At 37.4% G+C, this 22,281-nt stretch overlaps 1 protein-coding gene across 16 annotated transcripts in view; it reads left to right on the top strand.

The window, feature by feature from the left end:
* znf827 (zinc finger protein 827) overlaps positions 1–22,281 on the top strand; it is a 145,214-nt gene that overhangs the window by 111,582 nt on the left and 11,351 nt on the right. For 10 of the 16 annotated variants that reach the window (XM_069926326.1, XM_069926332.1, XM_069926329.1 and 7 more), the window contains 6 exons: positions 881–1,018; positions 1,181–1,352; positions 1,493–1,659; positions 5,404–5,643; positions 9,681–9,858; positions 18,043–20,189. In XM_069926326.1, the coding sequence (XP_069782427.1) occupies positions 881–1,018; positions 1,181–1,352; positions 1,493–1,659; positions 5,404–5,643; positions 9,681–9,858; positions 18,043–18,847 (1,700 nt within the window). In that variant the 3' untranslated portion in view covers positions 18,848–20,189. Of the gene's footprint in view, positions 1–880; positions 1,019–1,180; positions 1,353–1,492; positions 1,660–5,403; positions 5,644–9,680; positions 9,859–10,796; positions 10,914–16,981; positions 17,072–18,042; positions 20,190–22,281 lie in introns of those variants that run through there. The other 6 variants (XM_069926334.1, XM_069926336.1, XR_011354068.1 and 3 more) reach the window with 5 other exon arrangements.

The following is a 22,281-nucleotide window of genomic DNA, read 5'->3' on the forward strand; positions in this document are numbered from 1 at the left end:
CTCCCCTCCCATTTATTTAAAGTTCAGAATATAAGATACATTAAACCCGTTAAACAATGTTGTCACTCAATAAAAATAAACAAGAAATTCCACTGAGTCAGTTCTAATTTTACAATCATATTCTATGATTTTGTTACCTTTTTATTGTAGAATTTCAATACTACTGATCTCCCACCTGCTACATAAACTCAAGTGTATCGTAGTCTTTCCTGCCTTTATCCTTGCATAACATGTCCAATTCATTCTATTCTCAGCAATATCTCAGTTTATCCTTATTTTCAAAATTATCCATTACATCTCCTCCCAATCCCAATTATATTTCTCTAAGATCTCTGTTGTCCTAATATTGTGATGTGTTATACATCTTCAATTTAATCACTCTCCCACAAAATGCAGTATCTTTGGCTGCCAAGGCTTCAAGCTCTGAAATTCTCTTCACTCCACTACTTTCTTCTTTTAAGAATCTCAGTAAAGTAATCTTTGACTAGTTATTTTTCTCTCCATATCTTTTCACATGTTAGTAATGTTCTGTGGAATGCTGTGAAACGATTTACAATGTTAAAGGTGCTATTGGGCATGAAAGTTGTTAAAAATCCACAAGAAATGTTGATTTTACTCTCCTTCAGAGTGCATTAAAATATCTGCAGAAGTTATTTTGAGAAGGTGTTAAGTGTAATCCTGATGAAAAGCAGACCATATTATTATTGTCAGAAGAATATGCATTTAAAAAATGTGAAGGATTTGAACATCTTCAATTTAATGAAGTGGACAACCCCCACTTTTCATGGAACCTGTGGTTTTATCATTATGCTTTCCATCCTTTGGAATAACACCGACAAGTTTTGGCAGAATTTATGAAAGAACTATTATCTTTTTGCAGAATCAAGAAAATTAGCCAACGAGTCAGGGACTGTAAGCACACCATGGAAATTTTGTGAACAGTTTTTTCCCTGTAAGGTTTGTGGAAAAGTTTTTGGACGGCAGCAAACATTGTCACGACATCTTTCTTTGCACACAGGTTAGTAATTATGTTACGGTCCAATGTTTTTCAGTGAGTACGGTAAATGCAAAATAAAAAAAATACAACTGTCACTAATTTTGGAGGAACTTTTTTTGTTAAAGATTGTTTATCTTGCAAGGGTGTATAAGAACTAATCATTGCAAAATATTATTTTCATAGAAGAAAGAAAGTACAAGTGTCACTTGTGTCCGTATGCTGCCAAGTGCCGAGCAAACTTAAATCAGCATTTGACAATCCATTCAGTGAAGTTAGTGAGTGGAGATTCTGAGGAAATAGCTACAGTTGTAACCTCAAACAGTTGTGATCGTAAGAACAGTCCCTATTACTACAGGTAAATTCTGTTTCTGCTGTGCAGGATGCCAATTCACCTCAGTTCTGGGTCATGCATGACCATTATTTCTTTTAAGTATAAAGCACTTAATAAACAAGATGAAAAGCAATAGTTTTCATGTTGCCTAATTTTCTATCTAGCTGCCATGTTTGTGGATTTGAGACCGAGGTGAATCTGCAGTTTGTCAGCCACATGTCATTACATGTAGATAAGGAGCAGTGGATGTTTTCATTGTGCTGCAATACCTGCAACTTTTCCTGCATGGATGAAACAGAAATGAAATCACATGTGTGTGCAGCACATGCAGGTAACCAAGGCAGTTAACTTTAGTTCTGGGTGATGGCTTGTTTGTTTCTTTGTGTTTTTGATTCTGCTCAGGTGGTTTTCTGTAAGTTGCATGGATGGGGAAATTCTGGAACTACTTAGCAGATCCAAGTTAATATTTCAGGCCAGTGACCTTTCATCTGAACAGGAAAAAGTGAGCAATTTGGTAGGTTTTAAGCAAGGAGAGGAGCAGAACAAGCTGCAAAGGAGTGTACTGCAACAGGCTTTGGTTCTGTAGGTTTTTAAGAAAAAGCCCAATCAAAAGCTATTACATCAGCTTCTGACGAGTTGTGTTAGAAATGTGCAAAAAGCAAAGGATGCAGAAAGTCAGATTGGGGTGCTGAGTTCAAGCAGCTGGTGACTAGAAACTTGGGGTCACACTTGCAGCTCATCAGGCTAATCCCAAAAAGCCATAAAATTCCTGGTAAGTGAATTTAAATTCAAAATGTCTTTATTAAATCAAGTTTAATTTTCAGTTTTAACAAGGGATATAAATTGAGTAGTAAATGTGCTTAATTCGCACAGGTGCAAATTCTTGCACAAATTTTAACTATAGGAATGTGCAGCAAAGTATTTTGGGGAAGAAGGTTGAATACTTTTGGCCTGGGTGAATGCTTCCCTAGGGCACTTTTCTGCTCTTCTACCCTTGGCCTTCCAATCTTTCAATTATGAGAGTGATCTACAGCTCTCTGACCTGCTTGATTGCTCTGATTCTTGCCATTAGATCTGAGTAGCTGTAGGAGCACCCTGTGAACTAGGCAAGAGGTGGGGAAGGGAGAGAAACAATCGAGAGACAGGGAGAGAGGTGGGAGAAGAACAATGGGGCAAAGGTGTGGGGAGGGAGGAGAGGAAATGGATGGGAGAGAGACAATTGGAAAGAGGGACACACAAATAATAATAAGAATTCTGATGAGGGGCAGCATGGATGAGATAGGCCAAAAAGGCTCGTTTCTATGCTGTCTCAATTTTACCTCTCCCCAGACCATCCTATCTGGCTGTTCACTCCCCTCTCTTTGCAATGTTTAATCCAAATAACTATTCTTACCTTGTAAATACAAAATTAATGCAATGCAATTAATTGGCCACATGATTGGTCACCAGTGTTGAGGTAAAGAAAATCAGAAAGGACCTGATTTAGAGAAATGCAAAGATTATATTCCATTGTAGATTAAATTGGGAAAAGGCTGCAGAGCAATTCAATTTGTGAAAATTTCAAATAATTTCATGAGGTTGTTTTGAAAAGTAATTTTCTTGGGACTCTTTTATCAAGGTAATTAAAATCACATTTTTTTCATTCTGTTATTTTGAACAAAATGCCTTTTTAGTAATACCTGTAACAGCAAATTCGTTTTTAAAATTACCATAATTTTCTAAAGTTATTGTCCAAGATCCCAAAGTATGTTCATGGGTGGATATTTTCAGTTATTTCTCTTCAACATTTTCTCTTTTTTTCACAACTTTATTTATTCGTTCAACAAGGTTATTACATACAGTAAAAAAAAGTACAAAAAGAAAAAAAAAAAACCCCTCCCCCTCTCAGCCAGCTCTCTTTAGGAGAGCCAAAGAGAAAAAAAAACTAAAATATATTTACTAAAATCTAATCAAAGTAAATTTAAATGTAAATATTCTGAATATAAAGACCACATTAAGAAAAAAAGAATAATTATCATGTAAAACATACATGATTTTTTCCATTACGAAACAATTTTTCATCTCATTATGCCATCTATTAATAGCAATCACATTAGCATTTTTCCATGTACTTGCTATACATTTTTTTGCTACAAATAAAGCTAAATATACAAAAGCAATCTGAAATTTATCTAATCCCAAATCTTTCAAAGGCTTCAATTTACCCAACAAAAATGTTGTCGGGTCTAGAAGTATTTTAATCTTATATAAATGTTCCAAAAACAATTGAATTGCTTTCCAAAAAGATTGTATGTATACACATAACCAAACAGCATGAAGAAAAGTTCCAACCGAATTACCTCATCTAAAATAAGAGTCTGATTCACTAAAACCATATATTTTTTAACTTTTCAGGTGTTAAATACAATTGATGTAAAAAAAATTGTAATTAACCATTGCTTAACGAACATTTATCGATCTAGTAACACTATCATGACAAATATCTAACCAGTCATCCTCAGAAAAAGTAAAGTTAATATTCTTTTCCCATTTAATCTTAGATCTATCCCATCCCTTTTTTTCCATATTCTCCTGTAATATTTGGTACATCAATTAAATATATCCCTTCTTTGGTACAATCACAAGAAAAGATTCAAATTTAGTCAATTTAGGTAAAGTCATACCTCTGCCAAATATTTGTTTTACTAAAGATCGAAGTTGATAACAAACGAGTAAAGAATTCTCATTAATACCAAAATCTTCCCTCATTTGATTAAAGGATAAAAATTTACCATCTTTAAAACAATCCCCCAAATTTTTTATACCTTTAGATTTCTAATGTAATAAACATTGATTATGCATTGAAAAAGGAATAAGTTGATTATTATATAACGGTGTTAAAGTCAATAATTTACCCTCACAACCTATCTATTTTTCCTCATCCATAACTTCATTAAATGGTTTAGTATAGGCACATTATATTGTTGTAATAAATTTAAATTCCACCGAAACAAAAATTGATGTATTTCAAATTCAAAAATTTCAATTTTAGCTCAACTAGGGGGCCGTTCCAAATCCATTAAAGAACTAATAAATTTAAATTGAGCTGCCTCATAATAATTTTGAAAATGTGGTAAACGTAATCTTCCTAATACATATTTCCAAGTTAACTTATTCAAAGCTACTCTCAGAAATTTACCCTTCCATAAAAATTCCCTAACCATTTTATTTAAATCTCGGAAAAAATTCTTATTAAGTAAACACGGAATTGACTGAAACAAATATTGTATATGTGGAAAGATATTCATTTTAATTGTATTTATTCTTCCAATTAAATTTATAGGAAGATCCTTCCACTTAATCAAATCAGCTTTGATCTTTTTCATTAATGGTACATAATTTAATTTATATAAAGATTGATAATCAACATCCACATTTATAACCAAATATTTAATTCGATCAGTCCACTTCCAATTAATAATATTCTTATAAACTGAATAATCTCCTTCACCTATCGGTAAAATTTCACTTTTTTCCCAATTAACTTTATATCCAGACAAAGATCCATATTGTGTTAAACACTCCTTCAAGTAACTGAGCTGGTTTTGTTAAATACACCCAAATAGATTAATTTTATACTCTTCATCTAAAACTCTCATACCTTGTATCTGTGTATTTTGTCATATCAGCTGTGCTAAAGGTTCAATTACTAACGCAAACAAAGCTGGAGACAAAGGACAACCTTGTCGAGTTGAATGGGTTAAAATCACATTTTTTTCATTCTCTGTTATTTTGAACAAAATGCCTTTTTATTAATACCTGTAACAACAAATTAGTTTTTTAAAATTACCATAATTTTCTAAAGTTATTATCCAAGATCCCAAAGAATGTTCATGGGTGGATATTTTCAGTTATTTCTCTTCAACATTTTCTCTTTGATACTGTTTCCAACCCACTCAGTGGGACAACAGATGCTCTGGAATTGGTTTTAAATTATGCTATTGCTTTGGCTTAAGGTTATACGTGTCAAAAATGTGTTATCGACTAATGGCAGAACTTCCCCACATTTTCACTCTCCTGTATTTAACACCTACAGATGAGAAATTCCAAATACCCTCTTGTCATAGTCCCACAAGTGAATCCAAGGCAGCTGCCATGTTCTCTTCTTCATCATCTTCGTCATCTTCATTGTCTTCATCTTCAGCACTTTGTGATTCAGTCACTGAATCTGAACTCCCCCACTCAGACTTCAATGAAGAGCAAAGCACTTCCTTCAACCCTCCAGTGGCATTCAGTAGGTCATCTACATCAGGTTCCGAGGAAAAAACTGAGAAAGGTGAGGATGAATCTGATTTATCTCAAGTGATCCAATTGAAGATCCTTTTTGACCTTTTATCTACCTTGTGCCAAAGCAGTATGGCAACTTAAAGTAGAAGTCAATATTAATCAACCTGAGACTTTCATGTCATAAAGCTGAATAATCAGATGCAAGTGTGCATCCATACATGAAGAGCACAGGTGGATTATGATTAGCTAGTTTCATTGGAAGTACCTTTCACTAAGTTTATTAAAAATAAATCTGCAAGAACTTTCAGTAATCATTACTGATTAAAAAGTAATGAAGTGAATGGTGAGCAATTTTGAAATTTTATTTCCACTTACTATTGATTATCAAAATATGTGAGTAGTTCTGGGTGTTCTGACCCACCAATTCTAATCTTTTTTTCTGGCTTTATAAGGTATTAAAGCTTTGACGTTTTCTGCTTTAACATAACAGTTCAAACTTGGTGGAAATACAACATTACCAAACCGTTTTAAGATCACATTTCTGGACAAACATTTATTATTAAACTGACCAAATCTTTCAGGATGTAAAAAGTTTACCTTATGTGTATGTCGTGTGTGAAATAAGTCACTCAGATTTAATTAATAACTCATAGTCATAAGGCAAAAGTCATTGGAAATGCAGATGGTCCATGTGTTCAGATCAAAACTTAATTAATAGAAATCAAAAGATGTACAACAGCAGAGATCTTAAAAAGAAACATTAAATCATAATTTGTACACGAAGAATTAATGTATGTGCAGAATTTTCTTGTACAAATGTTGAACATTTTAATTTGGAAATGTTTATGAACTTTCAAGATGAGAAATGATGGTTCAAAACTAATTCAGCCAGTGCCTTGTACTATCAATGAATGCACTGCGCTTATTCATGTTACTTGGCCTTTTTTTCTCGCCCCAAGGAAATATGCTGGCATCGAGTGCCTTGGGAAATGAATCTCACTGAATAACATTGACTGTGAGCAAATGCCTCCATGACATTGAATACACTTGAAATAAGCATAGATAGTACTTTGATATAATTGTCAGAGATGATAAGGTACTAAATAAATGAAGGATTTTGTTTTCAAATTGCCCTCTCTTCAGTTTGGCTTTGGTCCACATTGGTTACTTTAATGATTCAGAATTTCATGTAACTTGATGTATATTGGAGAACAAAGAATAGCAATGTGGAGTAGTTTACTCTAGAATATAATAAATTATTTTTTTTATTTACTTTAATATTTCCATATGGCAGTGAAAAGTGGCTATTCAGTCCATTGTATTTATGCCAGCTCACAGCATTCTTATCAGTCCTGCTCCCCAACTCATTTCCCTTTAATCTAATTTCTCTTACATGCCCTTCACTCCAATTTTCCTGCCACCTACCTATACCAAAGGTGGCTTTCAGTAACCATTTAACCTGTCGGTATGTCTTTGATAAGTGGGAAGAAACTGGAGAATCTGGAGAAATCCATTCAATCAGCAGGAGATTGTATTCGTGCCTGTGTTGTCGTAGAGGAAAGGTATCCATATGCAATTAATTCATTGGTATAGAAGACTAAAACACATATTGTCAAATTAGATTTGCCTTAATCCTACGAAGCAGAATAATATTAAACCAGAAATCTTGAATGTCTAAATAAAGCAGCCATAGTTTTCTATTTCCTTTACTTGTGTTCTCAAGGTAACTGAAACTTAAAGAATATTCTTCCATTAGAGCCTGCATGTTTCTAAGAACTTAAGAGGAACAAGAAGGACTTTGGCCATGTGGCTGAATTTTGGTGTCTTTGGCTTCAAACTTCAATAGAGCATGTGGAGTGAGTGAAACTATGCATGCCTATTCACCCAATAGGAGTTGAGGGGCCCATCTGGGATTCGAGCTAAAAATGATATTTTGCAGCACTTGGTAGGAATGTGCAGGCACAATAATTTTGCTTTAGATACTGGAAAGGCTTTGTTGGAGAAATGTAGCATTTTCCCTCAACCCAGGATAATGTTCTCTAATTTCTGTGGCAAAAGAGACATTGAAGAGGTGTTTTCTAATTTCTTCACCCTTTCAGGCAAACTTAATTAAGGATTTGCTTACTGCTGTAGTAAGCATTGGAGGGTCAATACCGGAGATCTCAGATCTGTCAGTTTCCATAATCAGTAAGTTTTTAGCCCTATTGACTCTTCAAGCAGTAATAGGCCATTTCGGCCCACGTGTCATCCAATTTACATCCAATTAACCTACACCTTCCCTCCGGTTTATTTTGAACAGTGGGAGAAAACCAGAAACCCCCCCAGGGGAAAACCCACACAGACAAGGGGAGAACATACAAACTCCTTACAGACAGCATGGGATTCAAACCCTGGTCCCAATCGTTGGCACTATAAGGGCATTGCTCTAACCACGACTCCAACTATGCCGCTCTTTCCTCTTGTGTAGTTTAAATTTAATCATATCCTGTTTATTATCTCACTAAACTTTCTGCTAGTAGACATTATTCCTTTGCTCAGTGATCTACACTACGTTATAATTTTAGATTTCTCATCCTTTGTTTTAAAGGCATCCCTTTGCCTCCCTATCCTTATAATTTCCTCTAGTCCCATTCCCTTTGAATCTCTGCATTCCTCTACTTAAAGGCTCTTAATGTTCTGAATTTTTATAAATGGTTCACTGTCCTCAGCTGCCAAATCCATGTGTTGATACTTATTACCCAAATTTCTCCTTGCTCTGCATTTCTTATCTTTCTGCTGCTTGGATACACCATTTAGACCAGTGGTTCTCAACCTTTTTCCTTCCACTCACATACCACTTTAAGTAATCTCGATGCCATTGGTGCTCTATGATTAGTAAGGGATTGCTTAAGGTGGTATGTGAGTGGGAAGGTTGAGAATCACTGCTCCAGACCCAATTGTTTCTGAAATACTTTGCTTGAGAAAAATTGTCATTGGGCCATTTCCTTTGGAGTTAGGAAACCCTGCACATAACGAGTCGATGAGGTACATTTATAACAGTGGTTTTAAAACTTTTTCTTTCCACATGCCACCTTAAGCAATTCCTAATTGACTCATTATGTTTAGATATGCCTTAAAGCAGTGGTTTTCAACCTTTTTTTGGTCTAAGGCCCTCCTGGCTTCTGGTCTAACATGAGATGGTCCTCTAGTGGCAATGAATGAGCAGTATTTCAAGTCAAAGGCAGCTGTGCAAGGAACACATCTTTATCTAATTTAAAGTATTTTATTTAACATTTTTAAAGACCCAAATGGAAACCACTGGTTAAAGTCTCCCTCTGTGACTGTTTGGTTATTAGCCTTTGCATGCCCTGACTTTTTGCTAACACTCTACTGCAATGTGACACTATATAATTAGAAATTGTCATAAATTCTTGTAATTTATGATTATGCAGTAATCCAACAAGGTGGTGTCTCCACTTTGAAAAGTGCCTGATAAGCAGTTCATTTGTAAAGAAGAGTAATTGTCTGCATTGCATTGTATTCACAGAAATGGTAGGAGTGTATGCAGGTCCATTTTTGTCTGTCCCTCCTGAAACTGTGCTCTTAATATAAACGTTGTTAAATATATGTGAAGAATGGTTCCAGAAGAGGAGTTAGAGGGGTAGTTTCTGTACACCCTAAACTGCAGCAATTTTTTTTTGCATTGAAGCCTCTGATTTTGCAGGGGATTGTAATAGTGACACTATTTTGTTCTGTAATGTAATTGTGAGGTAACAAATAAAGTTATTTGGGTTTACTGCTTGCTGCTCAAGACTTGCATGTCCATGATCAACACATGCATAATGTTATACTGGTATAAATGTGACTTACCTTTGTTTGGAGTAGAACTTGCATCTTCCTGTATACATATCAATAAGGGTGATCCTAACGCATAATTATTTACCGTTTTGTAATTTGTCAATCGCTTATCCGCTCCGTAAATGGTTATGGTTATATATAGTTATAACAATGTTTTTGTATGTACTGAGTGTTCAAAGATTTTTAAAATCCATCCTATCCTGTGTTCATTTGAGGTTAATAATTGTGGTGCTTGTGTTAAATCCTTAGGTTTTGAGTGCATCTTCTGTAACTTTGTATGTAAAACAAAGATGATGTATGAACGACATCTGCAGATCCACCTCATCACCAGGATGTATGAATGTGACATCTGTCACAAATTTTTGAAAACATCTGAGCAGCTATTGGAGCACAAAAAATGCCATAATGTATCCACCGGAGGACTCAAGTAAGGAAAGCTGGAATATAGACTACCATTCTTGGGATCTGACATTTAAGGAGTTTTTCAGCACTAATTCCTTGCTTAGTGTTGGTTTTGATGCAGCTAAATTTATGTTGGCGTTAAGAAAATTGTTCCAATATCATATCAGAAAATTAGATTGTTTTGTTCAGTACTACAAAAATTCAAGGAAACTGAACGACAGAGAAAATGTTGAAAATCCCCAGCTTGACAGACATCATTCACCATGAAAGGAAAATTGTTGGAATAATGATTTGTGTCAACACTGTCCTCTGACAAAAAGTCATGGACCTGAAATGGTAACCAAATATTTTTCTATTCTATACAGTCTTGGTCTGCCTTGAGGGTTTCCAGCATTTCCTTTTTATTTCTGATGCCAACCTTTGATATTGTCATCAAATAGTCTATAACAGTAATCTAATCTGTCCTCACAGTTAGTGGGTGACTTAAAACTGGATGAACCTGAAGAAAAGTTCCAGTTTTGCATTGTAGTGGGATAAGATTGAAGTGGGGAAATGGCAGAGCTGAGTCAAACTTGTCCTCACCTCACAGTCATACATTTGCAAATTACAGTAAGATTCACTCAACATAGAGGAATTAGACAATTGTTGATTTACTTTCTCCACCCCTCAAGATTAGTTGGTGAAGAAAATAAAATTGGCTGGAAGTGAAGAAATTTTATATTGAATTTTATGGTGAAGATATGGGTGAAATTTCTTGTGGACCATTTATCACGTTGATATCCTTTGCTCTGGGGAAACATGGTCCTTTTATAGTTTTAAAAACATTTTTGTACTATTGTCTGCTTTGAATCATTGCTGTCATAGGTAGTCATATTTTGTCCAGATTTAACCGCCGACTATTACAGAGAATGGATTGCAAAGGATAAGCAATGACAGCAATGACAATAATTTGCATTTATGTAGTCCCTCTAACATAGAAAAACGTCTCAAGGCACTTCCCGGCGGCATACCCAGACAAAACTGGACTTCAAGCCAACAAAGGAAATATTAAGAGGGTTGAACAAAAGCTTGGTCAAACAGGTGGGTCTTAAGGGGAGCCTCAAAGGAGAGTTGAAGGTGGAGTTTCAGAGAGATTTTTCAGAGGATCTTTCAAAAGAAAGGTCTTCGTACCTTCTAATGATGGGTGAGCCCAGAGGAATTATATGCAAAGATAGAGCAAGAGAAACTGACTGAAGAAACAGGGAAAAATCATAAGGCTGAAATATGTTAATGAATGTGAGTAGGATCTTGGAGAGGCTTAAACAGATTTAATCAAAAGAATGCAATTTTTAAAACTGATTCAGCTGACCAGGAGCCATCGTAGTTCACGAGATTATGATTAAATGAATCATGGGGTTTGTATTTGTAGCGCTGTCGATCAACCACCTTAGACAGAGAGTTGTGATTAATAGGCTTTAATCACCTTAGGACATCAACGCATTTCACATATTGCTGGTCTGGTTTTAAGGCAGGTACTGAGGGAGGAGTTTGGGCGTAACAGCCTTTATAGGGATTTCCGGGAGAGAGGAGTCACAGGTTCAGGGGGCAGGTCAGCTCATACAGTACATGCAATACAAACAATACAGTGGTTGCACCACAGTTTTAAATTAAGATGAGGTTGCAGACTTTGCCAGAGGCTGTAGAGAAGTTAAGGAAGGGATGCTGTATCATGATAGCAACCTGAGATATAACTTTATGTTTCGATTAGATCTGCTTCAGTGCAATGGCAGGGGTGGAAAGTTAATTGGAGAGCTTTAAATTTGGCTTTACATTAAATCTGGGACATTGATTTTTAAGGTGACAGGAACTTGAGGTTTGACATTAAAGTATTGGTAGGTTAGTCAGGAAGGTTCAGATGCTGTATTCATGGCAAAATACCTATTGGATTTGTCAATAGCTGGACAGTAGAAGCCAGAGAGTAGTGGTGGGTGATTGCTTCTTAGACTGGAGGCCTGTGACTAGTGGTGTGCCTCAGGAATCAGTGCTGGGACTATTATTGTTTGAAATCTATATCAATGATCTGGATGATAGTGTGGTAAATTGGATCAGCAAATTTTCAGATGACACTAAGATTACTGGCATTGTGGTCAGCGAAGAGGCTTTCAAAACTTGCAGAGGGATCTGGATCAACTGGAAAAATTGTCTGAAAAATGGTAGATGGAATTTAATGCGGACAAGTGTGAAGTGTTGCATTTTGGAAGGACAGATGTACATTAAATGGTAGGACACTGAGCAGAACAGTAGAACAGAGGGATCTGGGAATACAGATATTCCTTGAAAGTGGCATCACAGGTAGATAGGGTTATAAAGAGAGCTTTTAGCGTATTGGACTTCATAAATCAATTTATTGTCTAGGAGTCGGGACGTTATGTAAAATTGCACAAGACATTAGTGAGGCCAAATTCGGAGTATTGTGTGCAGTTTTGGACACCTAAAGAGTGCAGAGAAAATTTATGAGGATGTTGCCCTTAAGACATCAACACATCTCACATGTTGCTGGTCTGGTTCCAAGGCAGATATTGAGGGAGGAGTTTGGACTTCAGGAACTGAGTTACAGGGAAAGTTTAGGAATTTATTCCCTGGAGGGTAGAAGAATGAGGGGAGATTTGATAGAAGTATTTAAAATTATGAGGGGGATAGACAGAACAAATATTGGTAGGCTTTTTCCACTGAGGTTAGGTGAGATACAAACCAGATGACATGGGTTAAGGGTGAAATGGGAAAGGTTTAGAGGGAGCATGAGGGGAAACTTCTTCACACAGAGAGTGATAGGAGTGTGGAACAAGCTGCCAGCTGAACATAGAGCACAACAGCATAGTACAGGTCTTTCAGCCCTCAATGTTGTGCTGACCCATATATTCCCTTATAAAGGTACTAAACCCACCCTACCCCGTAACCCTCTATTTTTCTTTCATCCATGTGCCTGTGTAAGAGTCTTTTAAATACCCCTAATGTTTCAGCCTCCACCATCATCCCTGGCAAGGCATTCCAGGCACTCAGAACTCTCTGAATATTTTAAAAAATCTTACTCATGATGTCTCCCATAAACTTCCCTCCCTTCAATTTGTACATACGTCCTCTGGTGTTTGATATTCATGCCCTGAAAAATAGGTGCTGGCTGTCCACCCTATCTATGCCTCTCATAATCTTGTCGACTTCTGTCATCTCCTCTCATCCTTCTACGCTCCAAAGACAAAAAATACTTGTTCTACTAACCTTGCTTCATAAGACTTGTTTTCCAATCCAGGCAACATCCTGGTAAATCTCGTCTGACCCTCTCCACTGCTTCCACATCCTTCCTGTAATGAGGTGACCAGAAGTGAACACAGTACTCTGAGTGTGGCATTACCAGATATTTGTAGAGTTACAACATGTCCTTTCTACTCCTGAACTCAATCCCCCTATTAATGAATCCCCGCATCCCATAAGACTTCTTAACTATCCTATCAATCTGTGCGGCAACCATATAGCCATTTACGGACCTTGAGGGATGTATGAATTTGAACCCTAAGGTCCCTCTGTTCATCCAGACTTTTAAGTAACCAACCATTAACCCTGTTCCCAGCCTTCTGGTTTGTCCTTCCAAAATGCATTACCTCACACTTATCCAGATTGAAATCCATCTGCCACTTTTCTGCCCAAGTTTGCATTGTCTAAATCCTCTTGTAACTTCAACAACCTTCAGCTCTATCCACAACTCCTCCATCTTTTGTATCATCCACAAACTTACTGACCCATCCTTCTACTTCTTCATCCAGATCATTTATAAAAATCACAAAGAACAGGAGTTCCAGAACAGATCCTTGCAGCACTCCACTAGTCACTGACTTCCAGGCAGAATACTTACCTTCTGCTCTCTGCTTTCTTCCTGCAAGCCAATTGTTTTTAATCTACACAGCCAAGGTTCCACTGATCCCATGCCATGACTTTCTGGATGAGTCTCTTGTGGGGGACGTTGTCAAATGCCTTGCTAAATCCATGTAGACCACATCTACCGCCTTACCCTCATCAATTTATTTTCTTACCTCCTCTTTAAAAACTCAATTAGGCTCGTGAGGCACGACGTTCCCTTTACAAAGCCATACTGATTATCCTTGAATAGACTGTACTTCACCAAATTCTCATAGATCCTATCGTTAAGAATCCTCTCCAATAATTTGCATACCTCTAATGTAAAACTCACCGGTCTATAATTCCCAAGATTCTCATTACCTTTTTTTAAAGAAGGGGTCTACATTTGCCATTCTTGAATCCTCTGGCACCTTCCCTGCGGCCAAAGAAGATTCAGTGATCATAGCTATTGCCCCAGCTATCTCTTCTCTCACTTCCCACAGCAACCTAGGGTATATCACATCCAGCCCTGGGGACTTATCAATCTTGATGTTTTTAAGAAAATACAACACTTCCTCTTCATCTCCACTTGTCCAGCACACAGGCCTGTTCTATTTTGACCTCACCTTAATCATAGTCCTTTCCTCTTGTGGATACTGAAGCAAAGTATTCATTTAGGACCTCCCAGCCTCCTCTGCCTCCAGGCACATGTTGCCTGCTTTAGCAGCCCCACCTTCATTCTCATCATCTTTCTGTTCTTCAGATACTTAGAACACCTAAGTGGTAAATGCAAGCTCAATTTTAACATGTAAGAAGAATTTGGACAGGTACAAGGATGGAAGAGGTATGGAGGACTGGGTGCAAGTCAGTAGTTCTAGGCAGAAATATAGTTCAGCACAGACTAAAAGGGTCCTGTTTCTTTGATGTAATGTTCTCTGTTTGAAAACAGTTTTTTTTTCTAAAGGATGGGTGTTAGCAGTAGTTTTGAAAGAAAGGGGACAATAGTTTAAGAAAATGTGCAGAATGTTGGCTCATCTGGAATCCAGGATGAGAAGTTTGGATCTCAGCAGTTTAGTTAGAATAGAGTCAAGCTTGTATGTTGTATAGGAGAACTGCAAGAAACCAAGGTCAGGATTAAGCAGGGCAAGAATGGAGAGAGGTGGATCATTAGACAGGAGGAAGAAAGGAAAGCAGCAGTGCAGCTGAATATATTGTCTCAGATTTGGCCAAACTGGTTCACGAGTTCCTTGTAGAATGTAGGGCGTAGAAAAGAGAAATTTAGAGGTTGTTGGCAGTGAAAGGTACCTGGGGTCTTTCACTCTAACTTGACCTTGAAGTAAGCAATGTTGTATGAGGGGAATATTTGATATGGTACTGCAAAATCTGATCCTGGATAATTAAACTAGTTTTGGACCAGAAGCACTCAAATCTATAACTAATAGGTATGTGAATGAGGATTACCAAATTTGAGCAAGTGATTGCAGTGGGAGGGATGTAGGTTTACCTTGGAGGAGATAAAAGTTTATGGGCATCAGAAACATGAACAACAGGAGAAAGGAATGAGTCATTCAGCTAAGGGAAAGTGTAGACTTTAAGCCACGGAATGGGATGAAAAATGGACACTTGGCCAATGAAAAATATTTCCTCAATTTTACCCCAGGAAAGAATATAAGAAAAAGGTAGATTATATAACAATGAGGCAGACATTTTGTTAACCCAAGATCACTGTCTGTCCCAGGGATCCATTCTCAGCATTTTGATGGGAAAACTGCTTCAGCTAACTATAAAATAGATGGCTGGTGAGCCCCTAGTTCCTTTTCATTTGATTGAGAAATGCTGAATTTGCATCAGGTTTAACTTGAGACTGATTTAGGGGCAGGCTTGGCAGCTCAAGAGTTATAGCTATTCATGGCGCTCTCTGCGACTTCATGAGGAATCACTGGGGCAGCAGCAGGACAGAAGATACTGTTCCTACCCTTCATTTCATGCCAATGCTGGAAACTGATGCTGCAGGTGGGGATACCTGGAAGAGTATAAGACCCGGCTTCCGGCAGGAGATTTTTCCCTTTCACCTCTTTCCCAAAATATAAAATGTTCAAGAATACAACTCTCTATACAGTATAGTGCAAGGAGCTGAAATCTACAGTATTTTATTTTCTGAAGTAACTTGATTATGTTTAAACGAATTGGATTAAAATAACTATAGTAATGAGTAGTTCTGCTTTGCCTTGGTTTTGAGGGGATGTTTGGACAGAATTCCCTCTCCTATCTTTGATGAAAACGGATATGTGTGAACTACTTTTAAGAGCAGGATCAGACACTGCTGTGATATACCAAAAAGTCACTGACATTTACAGTAAGTGTTCACAATGGCCACTTGGGGTATGAAAAGTGGAGTGAGAAAAAAAATGAAGAGGTATAAAATCAGTGAATTTAAAAATGGAAACTGGACTGATGCATATTAGACCGCAAGTTCTCTTTCCTAAGCATATTGTGCTAGTTTTTGCAATCTACTCAACTGAATTGAATTGGGCCTTTGTATTCCTCATGGCTACACAACATGAGACGCTAGTTACTCCCGCTGTGAGCTGATGAATGATTAATTTTTCATACTAATTTAGGTAAAGGGTATAACTGGGGATTGAAATGTTTTTGTAATTGCAGTGTTCATTGTCAACACCCATGTTGCCCACTTTTTTAAACTTTAAAGTTCCTTTCTTAACACTTGACTATATGAGGAGTTCCAATGAGCAACAAATACAAAAATGATCATTCTTTAAATTTTGTCACATTCTCATATGTAACTTTTGCCTTTTACTCTAGATCACAAAGGTTACAGCATGGAAGGAGGTCATTCTGGCCACTGTCCATACTGACTCTAAGCCAGAGCAATCAACTAGCCCAGAATCTCTTGCCTTTCTTTTTCCAGCCATTAATATTGTGTTATAAGCCCAGATCTCCTAATATCCCCATTCTAGCTATGCCCCAACTGAGTTTCAAATGCTGATTTTCTTACTCTGCCTGTCTATTTGTGCCCACCTATTATTCAGCTTCCTGCGTCAATATTTGCAGTTAACATCACTTAAGCTCATCCACCTGGTGTCCACGTTTTGACCTTTGTCACACACTCCCAAAATGTCTCTGCGCCAGCTATTTTACTGTGTGTGCTGGAAATCCTTGGTCAGCTATTTTTATGCACCCGTCTTTCCTTCTACCCAACTCCAAAATTAATAATCCTTGGTCTCCTTATTCATTTCTCTAAATATTTATTTGAACAGATACTTTGAACCATGAAGTTACAATTTCTCTAAAGTGATGTGGTATAAATCGGATGCACAACTTTGACTTGATGGTTTACTGTGGCACTGGTGAGTTGCAAAAACTTTTTTTGGTAAACCACTAAGCCTCGTTGTATATCCTTTATTTACATAAACTTTCTATATGAAACGTGGCAGCCTCATTCTAGTTCAAGATTATGCTAAATTAATCATTAATGCTACAATTTATGCTTGCATAGGGTTTCTTTCATAGCAAAACTCCAATTTGACTTTAAGGGGCTTACCTCTCAACAGGCAGGAATTAGAGATATCAAAGGTATGGACATGAATTGGATTTTCAGAAGCTTTATGGTGGGCAGAGGTATTGTCATGCAAGTGGGTCTGGGAAGGACGTGGCAGAATGTGGTCATCCACAGTGGTCGGTAGTGTTGGAGTACAGGAAGGTGAAAAATAATTGTATTCATGGAGAGTGCAGAAGGTAGAGCAACATCAAGAGGAATTCATAACTTGTATGAATTTTGAAATTTTAAAATAGAATAAGAGAATCCTTACAAAAGTAAAGATGGTTCAATTTTGTGAAAACATTGAAGTGTTGAGCATTATTTCAAAATGCCTAAATAAAATTAACCCTTAACTTTATTGCACTATTTTGTTCTGATCTTTTTCAGTTCAGGGATGCAAGCACTTGCAATGCCCCCTCTAAGATGTATCGCTCAGACATACAGGAGGTGAACAGTGCTCCAATGTCTTGAGAATAGCATTCACATTTTAGTCAGGCACAGGAACCTTTGCTAGTCATTTTCTGGGAATGTGCCAAACAAAGAGTTTTAATATAATATAATAGAGAATATGTTCTCTCCTCCCTTCTACATAAATGCTGAACTTTTACTCTTGATCTAATGATTTATGGACATGAAACTAAATTTCAGTGAGTGTATCATCTGATGTTGATGATCAGTACAATTCATTTATTCACGATCTTTTGTATTTTAAACTTGTTATAACATGCAACGTTATTAAAATTGTTTTAAATTTCATCTTTGTTTTTAATTGTACACCAGGTGCCCATTTTGCGTTTATGCTACAAACCGTCCTTCAGCCATGGAATGCCATTTAAGGACACACTACAAAATGGAATTCAAGTGTCGAATATGTCAAGTGGTTAAAGCAAACCAACTGGAGCTGGAGATTCATATCCGTGAACATCGCCTTGGCAATCACTATAAATGCGATCAATGTGGTTATCTCTCCAAGACAGCCAATAAGTTGATAGAGCACGTACGTGTCCACACAGGGGAGCGTCCTTTCCATTGTGACCAGTGCAGTTACAGCTGTAAACGCAAAGACAATCTAAACCTCCACAAAAAGTTGAAGCACTCTCCAAGGCAGACTCTGTGCTGTGAAGAATGCTTCTTCACAACCACACATCCATTTGTCTTCAGCCGTCATGTGAAGAAACATCAAAATGGTGAATATTTGGAAGGAGAGAGAAAAGTGCAGCCTATGCCTGGGAAAGAAAGTAGCTCTGTATTAAACAGTGGCAGTCCTAGAAAGCTCCTTTCTCCACTTTCAGTCATGTCAGCATCACAGGCTTTGCAAACTGTTGCACTGTCAGTGACTGGCAAGAATGGAATTTCAGCAAGATCATTTGGCTTATTTGGCTTGAATGGCATTTCTGCACATCTCAATAAATATAGGAATTGTGATCTCACCCACCTTATTCCACTGACTACACTCTTTCCTCAAAACAAATGTGAAACGACATTCCATTCTTCACAGCAGCAGACTGCACCCACAGATACTGCTTCCCCCAAAAACTTGTTCCTGGCTTACCTTGGCCTAACTGAACAGACAAACACAGTTTAGGTGTCAGCCACAGAGTGAACAGTGGTCATTGCTGCAATATAAGATTTTTTTTCCCCCCCCAAATACATTTATCATCGTAGAAGAGTAGAATGCGTAGAAGTGGCTGTAAATGCTTCTTGTATTCATATAAGTGCTGCTTGAATTATATAGAAATACTTCTATGTCCATATTTGTATGGAAACCCAAGAATTGTAAAGAGGTTGTTGGACTCTGGGTTGCAAAATGCCCAGTATAAAAACGAGTTTTGTGATGAGGCAGAATTTTGCACAATGCTTAGTCTTGCACATTTTTGCGTTACTTCAAGTCGTATGATTTTCTACCTAGTGTTACTAATTTCAAAGCAGCAGTACTTTGACTAAATCTGACCTGCGTGATGGTGTTCGGTCCCATTTATTTTGGCAACCACCAGTAGCACTTTGAAAGATGCATGGCCTTGCTGAATATTGTTTTCAGCATTGATCATCTCCAAGCTTTGAACTGGCACATTGACATTTTGCATTTAATGCAGTATAAATGATCCCTGCACTATGTTTGGAGTTCATCTTCAACCACACAACTTGAGTTCCAGTATTCTGTTTTTTTCAAACTGCAACATTGTTGTTTTGGGTATTTTTAACCTTGTCGATTTTGTGGGCGTGTGTGCGTGCGTGTGCGCACGTGGGTGTACTAATCGATATGATAATATATATTTATATATATTATTGTATGTCCATATATAAGATATATTTATATATTTTGCTTTGATTATGCTTTGCTGCATTTAAAAAAAAGCTGTTAAAAGGCTGTTTGTAACAGTGATTGGCACTTAGACTTTCTGTTCAGTTGCATTAGTGTAACCTGCAGTATATTCAGAATAAATCTGCATTATTTTGGTTTCCTAGTTTTTAGTTTTGTTCCTGCCAAATGTCATAGTTGAATTAATGCTGTCACTGATGCAGAGTCTGTTACATTTCTTAGCAGACACAATCTACAATGGGGAGAGTGATCATTTCCGAGGTTCATTCTGCATATTTGACATCATTCATGTATCAAGCTAGCATCCAGGCTTTTTTTACAGAATCATCATCTTACCATGTTTATTCTTTTAGTTTGTACGACTAGATGTTGCTAATTTCTTTCAAAACTTGTGTGTTGTCGGTTAGAAAATTGCTTCCCCATGGTTCTACTGAATTTATAGCAGTGCTTTGTGTAATTATATTTTGAATGTAATGGGAATTGGGGGAAAAAAATGACCCCTTCCAGAAGAATAATATCTAATGTAGAAATGCAATTTTATTCCAAGTAAAAATGATTTGTCCTCAACGTGAGGTAAGAATAAATTTAAACTTCCTTTTAATTGCAACTAATCCACTCCACTTGTTAGAAAACTGTTTGTCGATTAGTAAATTCCTGTACGACAATCTATTTCAGACTGAGTTACTTAGCCTCCATTTACTATAATTCAGGTTGCATTGATGATGACGCCAAAAAGGGAATTCCTTTCAGAAGTTAAATAATACACTAATTATTTCAAATATTCCTTTGAAATAAATACCTATTGTGCAGGCCTGTTAAGGGTCAATGACTTGTGGTGTTTGTGTATTTAAAAATGTGGATTTGTACAGGCTCAGCAAATCCTTCCTTACAAGATCACAAGAAAAAGGAACAGAAGTAGGCCATTTGGCCCATCGGGTCTTCTCTGCAAATCCACCCTGAGCTAAACTGTTCTCACATCTAGTTCCAAGTTACAGTCTTTTCCCCATATCCCATAGTATCTTGACTAATTAGAAACCTATCAATCTCCCTCTTAAATTCCTCCCCCCAAGTGATCGGGCCTCCACAGCTGTATGTGGAAACAAATTCCACAAATTCACGGCCCTTGGCTAAAGAAGTTTCTCCTCATCTCTATTTTAAATGGGTACCCTCTAATTGTGCCCTCTTGTCCTGGATTCACCCACTAAGAAAGGCATCTTATTCACATCTACTCTGTCCAATCCTTTCAGCATTCGAAATGTTTTGATGCGATCCCCTCTCATTCTTTTATACTCCAATGAGTAAGAGTCCAAGAGCCACTAAGTTTTCTTCATACATTAGCCCTTGTATTCCTGGAAGCATCCTGGTAAATCTCTGTACTCTCTCCATCGTTAAGATAAGGGGCCCAAAACTGCACACTGTACTCCAAATGAGGTCTCACCAGTGCCCCATAGAGCCGCATCAACACCTATTTACTCTTAAATATTATTCCCCTTGAAATGAATGCTAACATAGCATTCGCTTTCTTTACTGTCGATCCATCCCGGTGGTTAACCTTTAGATTTTCTTGCACGAGGTCCCCCAAGTCCCTTTGCACTTCCAAATTTTGAATTTTCTCTGCATCTGTCTGTTTATTTCCTCTTCCAAAATTTCAACTGTACATTTCTCAACATTGTATCTCATCTGGCATTTCTTTGCCCACTTTCCTAAGCTGTCCATGTCTGTCTGCAACCTTTTGGTTTCCTCAACACTTCCTACTCCACCATCATCTGCAAACTTGGCCACAAAACCATTCACTCTATAATCTAAATCATCAATAAACATTATAAAAAGAAGCAGCTCCAACACCAACCCCTGCGGAGTATCACTAGTAACCGGCAACCATCCAGAACAGAATCCCTTTATTCCCACCCTTTGCTTTATGCTTAGCAGCCAATACTCCACCTACTCTAATACCTTTCCTGTAATTCCATGGGCTCTCATTAAGCAGCCTCATATGCGGCCTTTATTGAAGGGCTTTTGAAAATCCAAATACACAACATCCACAACCTTTCTCTTGTCCACCCCACTTGAGATTTTCTCAAAATTCCATTAGTTTGGTCAGGCAAGATCTTCCCTTCATGAAACCAAGCTGGCTTGGACCTATCATGTCATGCACCTCAAGGTATTTCATAACCTCGTCCTTGAGGATTGACTCCAGTAACTTTCCAACTACCGACTTCAGACTAATAGGCCTACAATTTCCTTTTATCTGTCTCCCTCATTTCTTAAACAGCGAAACTACATTTGCGATGTTCCAATTCTCCGGAAACAACTCCAACTTACAGTGAAAGTTTTTCATCAGAACATTTGGGATATTTTCTGGTCCTTTACTGGCCAGTTGTCCCCAGGTCCACACGAAAGAGACTGCTGATTCCCTGGGGTGAAGCTCACCGGTGCGCTGCTCCGACACCTCAGGGAGCCACTCCAGGCACCTCAAAAATTAGCACTGCACCCCTGCTGATTCCTGTGATTTGTTTTTCCACACTACTGCACATTTATTTGCACATTTAAATAATTCACAGATTTTCACACCGAGCCTCTGTTTTTTTCCTGGTGGGTTCACATTTGGTTTTCCCTGTGTGGTTGCCTCTCCATATAGCCATTCTCTATTATTTAACTCAAGATGGTGCCCCAATGGAAATAGAAAATTACAAAATGAA

The sequence above is a fragment of the Narcine bancroftii genome, chromosome 3, assembly GCF_036971445.1.
Source record: "Narcine bancroftii isolate sNarBan1 chromosome 3, sNarBan1.hap1, whole genome shotgun sequence".
In the NCBI taxonomy this organism is placed as follows: Eukaryota; Metazoa; Chordata; class Chondrichthyes; order Torpediniformes; family Narcinidae; genus Narcine; species Narcine bancroftii.